The sequence below is a fragment of the Canis lupus genome, chromosome X, assembly GCF_003254725.2.
Source record: "Canis lupus dingo isolate Sandy chromosome X, ASM325472v2, whole genome shotgun sequence".
Lineage (NCBI taxonomy): Eukaryota > Metazoa > Chordata > Mammalia > Carnivora > Canidae > Canis > Canis lupus.
In genome coordinates this window covers 21,612,895-21,624,163 of record NC_064281.1, presented here as the reverse complement: position 1 = coordinate 21,624,163, position 11,269 = coordinate 21,612,895, and the positions used below count along the sequence as shown (strand labels likewise).

The window sequence follows — 11,269 nt, the reverse complement described above, 5'->3', positions numbered from 1 at the left end:
CATGCATAAACCTCAAGGTACCAAAGTAGTTTTTTTGAAATCAATATTTCAAAATGTTGTATTTTCTAATAATTACGTATAAGTTACATTGTGCAGAGGTTACTTTTGTTGCATAACCTGTCTGTGGTCACACTGTAGCTGTTCCCATCGATGTCCAAGGAAAATGAATGAGTTCATGATTTTTTAGGCTATGTCATTATGGATAAAATTTATAACATTAATGTCATTACTACTTCTATGTGACATTTTGCAAACCACTTAGCTGTGCATTTATTGTGTCTGGGGAAAAGTTAAAAAAAGATGACAAAAATAAGTCACAGTAAAGAATTTATGATCTTATAAAAAATATTTAGAAATGCTATGTGTTGGGGCACTGGGGTGGCTCAGTGGCTGAGCTTCTGCCTTTGTTTGGCTCAGCATGTGATCCCAGGATCCTAGGATCTAGTCCCATGCATCTAGTCCCTGCATGGAGCCTGCTTCTCCCTCTGCCTGTGTCTCTGCCTCTCTCTCTCTGTCTCTCATGAATGAATAAATAAAATGTTTTTAAAAAATTATTTTCCAGTTTTACTGAGGTATGAATGACAAATACACATTGTATTTATTTAATGTGTATAATTGATGTCTTAGTATACATACATATACCTTGTGAAATGATTCCCCCAATTAAGTTCATTAACCTTAAAAAATCACAAAAGGCAGAAAAAAAAGAGCATAAGTCAAAAATAGGAAAATAGAAAAGGGTCAACAAATAGAAAACAGTGGGATGCCTGGGTGGCTCAGTGGTTGAGCATCTGCCTTTGGCCCAGGGCGTGATCCTGGAGACCCGGGATCGAGTCCCACATTGGGCTCCCTGCGTGGAGCCTGCTTCTCCCTCTGCCTGTGTCTCTGCCTCCCTCTGTGTGTCTCTCATGAATAAATAAATAAAATCTTTATTAAAAAAAACAAATAGAAAACAGTAACAAATAGGGTAGATATTAATCTAATCATTTCAATAATAATTTTCAATATCAGCAATCTGAAAATACCAATTAAAAGAAGAGCTGTATGAATCAGGAAACAAATCTCAACTACATGTTGTTTACAACAAATTCATTTTAAATATAAATATTAAAAATAGATATAATTAAATATAAATATGTGTTGAGTGAACTGGGCATCTGCCTGGGCAGAAGACCACACATTTATTAAGTGAAGCCTCAGCACTTAGTTGTCAGATCTGATGCTGGGTGTGTGCTCTTCCTAGGAATCTCAGGGAGGAAGTGTTGAGTCTGTTTGCAGATGAGAAAACTGAAGCCCAGAGAAGCTGAGGATGAGCCTGTGTTCCCGGGTTCTTGAGGGGCAGAACTGGCATGGATTAAAAATTAAGAGATGAAGAAAGATATACCATGATCTTATTAACCAAAGGAAAACGGGAGTAGGTGTGTTAATTTCACACAGAGCAAAGTTCAGATCGAGGGGAGTTACCAGGGTTAGAGAAGGGCATTACATAATAAAGTGCTAACTCTCTTAGATTACATAACGGTACTTAATGAGGATGTGCCTAAAAACAGAATATCATGAGATATTCTGTATGAGACAAAAATTATAAGAAAAAGTAGATGAATCCATTATACTAGAGACTTCTACAACTTTACATATTAGAAATGAAAAGATCTAGCAGGCAGAAAATTAGTAGGGACATAGTTGAACTCCTTAACATGATAAGTTAACAGGATATGATTAACATCTACGGACTACTTCATCCAACTGCAGAATACACATTCTTGTCAAGCTCACATGGGGCACTCACCGAGATTAACCACATTCTGGGCCATAAAGCACATCTAAGAAATATTTCAAAAATGGAAATCATGTAGTTTCTATCTCAGACAATAATGGAATTAAACTTGAAACCACCAACAAAACGATGACTGGAAAATCCTCAAAGCATGAAGATTAAATACGACACTAATAAATTACACGAGTATAAAAAGAAAACTCAAGAGAAATTAAAAAAAATATATATCTTCAATGGCTCAGCAGTTTACCACCGCCTTCAGCCCAGGGCATGATCCTGGGGACCCGGGATCGGAGTCCCACGTCGGGCTCCCTGCACGGAGCCTGCTTCTCCCTCTACCCCCCACCCCCCCGTCTCTCATGAATGAATGAATGAATGAGTGAATGGATAAATAAATAAATAATACTTTCAATGAAATGAAATGATAAGACAACTTATCAAAAATTGTGCGGATTTTTGTATGGGCATGAGATATAGGACTTTGCACACTGTATTCAAATGCAGTGAAAAGGGGCCCAGAACACGTGCCTTACCTCTGTCAATGGAAAGTTTCTTTGTAGTTTATCCAGGCTTCAAAAGTCATTTACATGCCAAGCTTAAGTCTCTCAGTCCTTCCGCACATTCTGTGAAGAACTGGCCCCCTCCCACAGTCTTTAACCCACATTGCTAAACCTAGACTTCAATCGCACTGAAAAACATGCAGTTTCCCAAACATACTTGCAACATTTGCTCCTACCTACCACCTCACTGCACTCATCTTGACTCTGGCATCCTCACTCTCTATTTTTTTAAAGATACATTTATTGGGCGGCCCAGTTTGCTCAGCGGTTTAGCACCGCCTTCAGCCCAGGGCGTGATCCTGAAGACCCGGGATCGAGTCCCACGTCCGGCTCCCTGCATGGAGCCTGCTTCTCCCTCTGCCTGTGTCTCTGCCTCTGTGTGTGTGTGTGTGTGTGTGTGTCTTAAATAAATAAATAAATAAATAAATAAATAAATAAATAAATAAAAATCTTTTTTAAAAAAATAAAGATTTTTTTATTTTACAGAGAGAGAGAGCATGTGATGGGGGAGAGGGCAAAGGGAGAGAAAGAAGCAGAATCCCTACTGAGCACAGAGCTCAATGCAGGGCTCAATCCCACAACCCTGAGATGATGACCTCAGTGTAAATCAAGAGTTGGAGGCTTAATCGAATGAGCCACCCAGGCACCCCTCCCCACCTTTTTTAAAGATTTATTTATTTATATCTAAGTTTTTTTTATATCTAAGATTTTTTTAAAGATTTTTTATTTATTTATATCTACTCCTAGACATCTCCCCCCCAAAAATCATGACATCTCCAGCAGTAGCACAGTGTATTTCCAAAAGTAGATGCTTGATTAATATTAAGGGAATAAATGAGCCAGTGAGCATATTTTCCAACTTATTAAGATTTAATTTCTTATAAATGCTTAAGTAAACTGAGCAAATCCAGGTATGTGTTATTAAATTTTACTGAACAATAGGCTAAACGAGATAAGATGGGAATTGATAATCTTTTACTTTATTCTGCTCTTTTTATTGACCCAAATAATTTTATTACTGAGTTATTTTATATTTCCAAAGTAATACCAATGCCTGTCCTATTCTGGATTCAAAATAATTGGGAAGATTTTCCAATTTGATTCACAAAATATAAAAACTCCTACTTGTAAACTTGATACATGTTAACAAATGTATGAAGAAAATGATTCATAAATTTATATTCAGAAGGTATTTAAACCATTTATTAAAAGGTTTAACATTTGAAGTCAGTCTCAGGTGTGCTGAGAGAGAGGAAAATGAAGATCTCCATACTACCACATAAACAGGTATATAAAGATGATATATATCCATGGTGAAGCAAGTGACCATTAGAGACTTGAAATGCTCTAAGTTCAGACAAAAGGAGGTGATACAGGTTTTCAGCTCCACTAAGAAGACAGTGCAGCTATCAGAGGAGGCCATAAGGAAGGACTTGTCAGCAGGTCAGTTTCCAGAGTTGGGAGGGCATCCTGGGGAAGTCACAAATGAAGGGCTCTGTAATAATGGAAGGTGCTGGAACCGGACAAAATACCAGGTCCAGGGCAGAGTTAGCTCTCAGTAGGATCCTAGGAAAAGGAAACTCAAAGACAATCCCCAAATTATTATTTATTTTCATATCTACCTTCCCTTCAATAGGCCTGCTTTTAGTATTTTGGTTTCAAGTGCCTTTGTACTGCCTGAGATATATTTGGAATAGGGAGTGTATAAATAAATTAAGAGACAGTAGGTTGGCCTTGGGTTGAGAGGAGAACCATGTTACCTTTAGGCAAATTCAAACCAGAGGTCTAGTCCCAGCTCTGCTAGTGACCATTCTTGTGAACTTGAAAAAAATTGCAAGTTCTTCATCACCAAGTGAGTTTGATAAGCTCCATTATTTGGAATGTATATATGTAACCACATGACAAGATGACTGGAAAATATTACCCAATATTTAAAGAGTAGCAATTAATATTATTTTGATCCCAAATGATACTACCCACCTCCTTTGATGTTTTTTTTCCAGGAAGTGTCAGAGAATATGTGGTATTCTTGGATAAAGAACACCAAATCAACCAAAAAAAAAAAAAAATTATCCTAGCTAGTAAAAGTAAGTAAATTTTCCCCATTAGAACATCTTCATTTAATTTAGGCATGGAGTTTTCTTTCTCAGCTGGTTGTAACTCAAGTTCCTAGAATTGGTGTCAAGGTACAAGTCCTCCCATCCCTTCCAGGTGCCCTTCCAATCAAATGACCTCTGTTAACATTCAATACACCCTCATCAAAAGCCAGCCCTTGCTCAGAGTTTGCCAAATTACATCCAAGATAATCTAATTAAAACACCCTTTTAATGAAGCAGGCTCTGGCTCTCCCAGCTTGGGGCAAGCAGTGCCGGCACTGTGGCATCTTGCCTGAAGGGGGTATCACCCTTATTTCTGAGAAAGTCCACAAGGATGTCATGTATAGATCATCTAATTTGCATGCTGCATTCATCTGCACTGGAATAGGAACAAAGGACACCTTCCTTTCCTATCCCAGGTGATGATTTCTCTTTGGTTGACCCACAATCCCACAGTAACTCCTAGCACCAGTTTTGTTATAAAGACTGACTGCTTTTGTCCCTTTTCACCAAATGCCTATGTTGAAGCCCTAACACCTAGTGTGAAGGTAATTGGAGGTAGAATCTTTGGGAGATAATTTGGTTTAGATGAGGTCATGAGGATAGCATACTCATGATGTGATTAGTGTTCTCCTAAGAGCAAAAGAAACCAGAACTTTCTCCCTGTACTATGTGAGGACACATGGAGAAGGTGGCCATCTGTAAGGTAGGAAAAGGCCTCTCACAAGAAATCGAGTCTGCTGGCACCTTGTTTGTAAACTTCCCAGCCTCCTTAACTGTGAAAATGTCTGTTGTTTACGTCGTCGGATCCATGGTATGTTGTTATAGCGGCCAGACAGACTAACACAGGGTGATGTCTCACAGTTCTCAAGTATACCGTTGAGGGGTTCTGGCCTCTACCCACCGATTCCACAATCTCAGCTAGTCCACCACACACTGTAAATGAGAATTACATCCCACTGAGGCCTGGCAGGTTCCTAAAGTCCCAAACTGCATGGCTCAGGAAATTTCCACATAATTATCTCAAAAAGATGACCCTCCTCCTCACTCATTCCTTTGACTCGACCTGTGGGCCACAGAGGTTATTTCAATGCTCACTTGTCTGAGTGGAGCTCACAGGCTCTCAAATTCTGAGTAAAGGCTGGATTTCCTTTATATTTGCATCTGAAGTACTAACACTGAGCCTACCCATGAGCAGATATTCACTGTGACAAACAACCAGTAAACATAAACTACAGTTTCTTGAGATTTAATTTCTTTCTTGAACAAATTAACAAAATCGAAGAATAAATCCTTTAATTTTGTAAAACTAAAGACTAAATGAACAAATAAAACTGAATTAATCATGTTTAATTTTTTTCCATTCCATTATTCTTACTATTTTATCATGAGATTCTTTCATATTGCTAATAATATAATTCCTATTGTGATGTTATATTTTCTTATCTAGATAATAACAAAACTCAGGTTTCACTAAGGGTGGAAAGATATTCCAGGGCATAGCCCTGGAAGATGCAATGACTTTGGCAATAGCGCTAGCTCTGGCCTCCTCATCTCGCAGAGCTTCTTCATAATAAGATGGGAAAGCACTGGGGATGGTATCGTTGACTTTTGCCAGAAATTCCAGGACTTGCATCTTGCTGGTTTCAGCTTGAGCTTTCGGACCCCACAGTAGCTCATAGCGTGGAGGATCACTGTTAGACACCTGGCGGTACTCTAGGTACTGCAGCCTCACCAAGTCTTTGGTGATGAGCTTCCTGGGCTCTCCGTAGATGAAGTGCTTCCTCCCGGCATATACTTGCATCATACCCAGGAACTTCCAGATGTCTTCCTCAGCAGCGCAGTTGCCCTTCATGAAGATCATTCCCAGGATATTCATCAGCAGACCGGTCTTGGGTAACCCCCTGCCAGCACGCACCCTCCCGTTGTTGGGGAGTTTGAGTTTGCTGATAAGGTCATACGATTGTCTGGTTGAGTCAATTTCCTTCAGGTCGACTGCGAAGACAATCTCAATGCGCTCAGAGGCTTTCTTGAGGATCTCAGGAAATTGGTCTTCATAATGATGGCCGATAATCTTCAGCATGTCTTCCTTCAAAATGGGTTGCTTCATTTTATACTTGTACAGAAGGAACTGCTCCAGCAGGCCAGGCTTCCTGGTCAAAGAATCTTCACCTACGTTCTCAGTGTAGTAGGCGGCCTCGTAGGCATTTGCTCTATCATAATCTTGGTTGTTGTACTCTGCATCAGATCTAGCCCAAGAAGCACCTACAGAAGTAAAGGTGGTGGCTTGTGCTCTTCGATACCACTGGGAAGTGCTACTTGCCCTAACAGGAGGCAGAATCTGGGCAGTATCTTCGTACTGAGGAGGAAAGGAGGGAGTGGACTCCTTTTCTACTGCTGCTGTGGCCTGAGCATTCTCACCAGCCTGAGCCTCAGCTTGAGCCTGGCGGCGTTTCTCAGAAGCCTGGAGCTTACTCTTCTGACTCCGAGGCATGATGCACTATGGTGACAAGCAGCAGGCAGGTGTATGAACAGGAGATCAGGAGATGTGAGCACTTGGAGGAAAGAGAATGAGATGATGTAAGCACCTTCGGTAGGGAGTTTCTACGTTGGCTTTAACTGAGGCTGCTTCTGCGGGTTTACTCGAGGGCACTGCTCCGTGGACCCACAAGGTTCCTGTTCTAATCAGGCTGTCCTCTGAGAACCCTGTAGAGGAAGGGGACCTTTCACTGCTGTCTGCCAGCCCCGCCTGGGGTATACTGGGGTGACATCAGAGGCTGCCAGTGGGGAACTTCTGTTCTGGGCTCGTGGAGGAGTCTTCTCTGTTTAACTTCAGGATCATCTTCTCAACCCTCGGCAGGTCCTGGGCCTCCTCTATTCTACTGCTGTGAAGTCGATACCTCAAACCAAAGCCAGAGACCCCAGAGGAATAAGTAAAGTAGTAGTTCCTTACTCCCTGTCCCTGTCAGGGGCATCCGCCTGAGATCTACGTGGAGCTCTCTCCTTCATGAGCTGTTTTGGCCCTTAGTTCTCATTCAGGGTGCTCACTTGGTCTCTAGCTAGTGCCTGGTACACCTCCCTCCTGCTCACTGGTGGCTGTACCATCACACTAAAGATCTCTTGTCTCTGAGATTTAATATAAATAAATGAGAGTAAGGCTTGGCCTGACCACCCTGCCCTGAACCTGCAAGTGCTGAATGCAAATATGGGGATCTGATTTTTTGTTATCTTTTTATGTTCAGTGGTCCCCTCCATCTTTCCCTTGTCCCCTGCTCATTGAAAAGCAAGGAGCAGATAAAAAAAGGAAGGTTATGTGTGCACGCATATGGGAGAAACCAGAAACCAAGGGGTAGGGGTGGATGCTTCATTCTCCTTGCTGAACAGGACACAGAAGGGGCTGGTTCAGTTTGCTAGCTAGGGGCCCTCTGATGACCTTGACTGGTGGTCTCAAGAAGGGCTGGTAGGCAGCAGATACCACATCACTGGAGATTGAGGAGATAATGGTGGGGGGGGGGGCAGTAGAGAAGCTATAAGAGTGCATATAAATCCAGTAAGAAGCTCAACTAGGAGGGAAAGAGATAAGGCTGGGGAAGATGCAGTGGCCAGGAAGGCTGGATTTGGTTCTGTTTTGAAGATAAGAAAGGCTTGACCTTATGTGCCTGTGCCCCTGCCCCAGGGCGCCCCAGGATTGTTGGCTGCTGTAAGTTCTATGCCACCTCCATGTTGTAGAATTGTTGATCCCCTCAGATCTCAACTCGGAGTTCTGCAGCCTTGATTTCCTTCAAGATATGATGGCCTTCCCGAGATCAAGGCTTTCAGCTTCCTGATCCTTCAAATATTGAAGGAAGCCTCACGCCCACCTGACCGCCACGCTTGGTTCCCCCGGGAGCCTCTAGTCAGAATGGAACCCCCTACTCCCCCAACTTCCCCATTCCCGCTGGTGAACTGGCAGCTCCCACCAAAGCCCGCACCTTCTTGTGACCCTCCAGGCAGAAATCTACCTCAGCCTGACTCCTCTGCTGTGGGGCGGGAGGACTGGGGGGTGGAGGCTGAGGGGTAGTGAGCGGGGGGCACGGAGGCGGTGGAGGCTGGGGGGTTAGGGAGTGGAGAGGAGGGGGTGGGGCCGGGGGAGTAGGGAGGAAGGGAGATGGGGGCTGGGGAAAGGAGGGCGCGAGAGGGTGGTAGAGGCTGGGGGGTGGGGAGTGGGAGGTTCGAAGAGGGGGAGGGGGGGCTCGGGGGTAGGGAGTGGAGAGGGGGTTTAGGGCTGGGGAGTGGGGGTGGGAGAGGGGGTTGGGGGGTAGGGAATGGAGGAACATATCAAAATGGGAGGTTCGCCTCAGAGGAGTGAGGGCAGGGAATGGGGGGTAGGCAATGGTGGAACATATCAAGATGGGGGTTCGGCTCAGAGGAGAGGGGGCTGGGGGTAGGGAATAGTGGAACATATCAAAATGGGAGGTTCGCCTCAGAGGAGTGGGGGCGGGGAATGGGGACATGAGGGATGGGGTGGCATGAGGTGGGGATGGCACTTTTGGGGGGCGAGGGCATTCTGGTATTTTTTAGTCAGGTTCCTCACCTTGACTTGTGCTCGGGTCTGAAAGATTCCTCACTCGCCAGGCCCAAGGCAGCTGCCGAAGCAAAGTCACGCACCTCCTCAGGCATCCCAAGAGGAAGTGAGGCTGTTCTTCCTGTCACCAACGACAGGGCCTCTCAAGGCTGGCAGCAGGGGTGGGATCTCTGGTGCCCCCTCTGTTCTGGGGTGGAGAGCACACTCAGTTTCATACAGGACTGTCCCTTGGCCCTCATCTATGACCTTGGGCTCTTCCACCCCCCCTCCTTGCGATGCCCTCCCTCCCATCCTTGAGAACTTTCTTGTGGAGATGTCACTCCGACAGCATAGACGGAAGAGTGGGGGGGGGGGGTCGCTGCATGACTGCCCAGGTGACTGTATGTTGCTGGGGTCAGCCTCCACTCATAGTTCCCATCTGGGCTCCTGTCTCTAACGAAAGGCTTCCAGAGCAGGGCCACAGCCCGCCAAGCCCTTGAGTCGTCTCTCTAGTGCAAATCGTACAGATGAGTCTGTGTCCCAGGAGTGATATGACACGGGGAAGGTCTTAGCTTGGCCTATGGAATATCTGTAAAAAAAAAAACCCGCCCATATATCCCTTCTCTTTACTACCCAGACTTGGCATCTTCGGTAACTTCTGTTCTAAAATACTTACCATGGGAAAAGACGGAGCCACATAATTTCATGAGACTGACATCTTTTTCTTTTTCCTTTTCTTTTTCTTTTTCTTTTAGGCTGCTATCTTTGGAAGTTAAACAACACTACATATTGTTAGCAGATATTATATCTTCCTGTCATCATTCATACCTCTTATTTATTTTGATATTTTTATTGCTCCGGTCATATATTCCTTTTTTTTTTTTTTTTTTTTTACCTAATTGGCTGAGATATATTTTGGAGTAGTGACAAAGTGAATACACGTTCACAAGGTTGACTTCAGGGTGGGAGTGGTAGGCCAGTGTATGCCCTGGATGGATTCACATCAGGGCTTTGGTCTAGCTCTGACATTTACCACCTTGTGAATAGGAGACTGAAGTTTTTTATATGCCAACTGAGTTTGATAAACTATATTTTAAGACTTTGAGAATGTAGGCACTGTATATAAAGCATCTGTCAAGATGACTGGCTAATACTGGGCATTCAATGAAAGGCAGTGATGATGATTTTTACCTAAATAGTATCATCCTCCTACGGAGGAATGTTTTTTAAATCCAGGGTCTGTCCTTCAAAATGCAATACAAAAGAATATTAAATCAGCCAAAAATTCACTTTAGCAAGTAAAATTAACTATCTTTTCCCTATTAGAGTATCTAGTATTTCATTTGGGGGTGTGGCTTTTCTTTCCATGGATGCCGCTCAGAACTCCTTGCGTGTTGTCAAAACCCCACTCTTTTTCTTCCCAGTTCTTCTTCCATTCAAATCACCTCAATTTTCATTTGTTTTGTCCCCACCAAAATCTAGCCTTCTCTTAGAATTTGCAAACTATAGTCAAGAAAACCTAATTAAAATACTTTTTTAAAAAAGATTTATTTATTTATTTATTTATTTATTTATTTATTTATTTGAGACAGAGAGAGAGGCAGAGACACAGGCAGAGGGAGAAGCAGGCACCATGCAGGGAGCCTGACGTGGAACTCCATCCTGGGTCCCCAGGATCGCGCCCTGGGCCAAATGCAGGCACTAAACCGCTGAGCCACCCAAGGATTCCCTAATTAAAGTGGTATTTTAGGGCAGCCCCAGTGGCTCAGCGGTTTAGTGCTGCCTTCCGCCCAAGGCGTGATCCTGGGGACCCAGGATGGAGTTCCACGTCAGGCTCCCTCCATGGAGCCTGCTTCTCTCTCTACCCAGGTCTCTGCCTCTCTCTCTCTGTGTGTCTCTCATGAGTAAATAAATAAAATCTTAAAAAATAAATAAATAAAATAAAATGCTGTTTTAATGCAGTGGATCCTGACTGTACCAGTTCAAAGCAGAAAGTGTCAATACAGTGGCTTCTGTGTGTGTCATCTCAAGGGAGTTCACCCTTTTATCTTGAAACTCCCTGGAGACCATGTGTTTAGAATGCCTATTTGTGCACTACATTCTTCTTTTTTGAGATAGTAACAAAGACACTTTTGATTCTTGCCTTTTCGGGGCTGAATTGCGTCCACCAAAAATTCATGTTGAAGCCATAACCCCTTCCCCCCCTCCTCAGAATGTGACTCTAGTTGGAGATGAGGCCATAAAAGAGATGGTTAAATTAAAATTAGGCCATTAGGGTGGGCCATAACCCAGT

At 43.5% G+C, this 11,269-nt stretch overlaps 1 protein-coding gene across 2 annotated transcripts; it reads right to left on the bottom strand.

The window, feature by feature from the left end:
- Window positions 1-4,381: 4,381 nt before the first annotated feature.
- On the bottom strand, window positions 4,382-9,135 carry LOC112655312 (melanoma-associated antigen B5-like). 2 transcript variants are annotated; one of them, XM_035711733.2, is made up of 2 exons: window positions 9,007-9,135; window positions 4,382-6,988 (listed from the first exon to the last, which is right to left on the bottom strand). In XM_035711733.2, exon 2 carries the CDS (start codon window positions 6,925-6,927, stop codon window positions 5,866-5,868), a length of 1,062 nt encoding a protein of 353 aa, XP_035567626.1. In that variant the 5' UTR covers window positions 6,928-6,988; window positions 9,007-9,135; the 3' UTR covers window positions 4,382-5,865. The 2 variants fall into 2 exon arrangements, with proteins under 2 accessions (XP_035567626.1, XP_035567627.1); XM_035711734.2 differs by having other exon boundaries at window positions 4,382-7,333; window positions 9,007-9,113.
- Between the last annotated feature and the right edge of the window lie 2,134 nt (window positions 9,136-11,269).

Excerpts from the sequence above, each read along its gene's own strand:
- LOC112655312 (XM_035711733.2), bottom strand. The coding sequence starts at position 6,927 with ATGCCTCGGAGTCAGAAGAGTAAGCTCCAGGCTTCTGAGAAACGCCGC.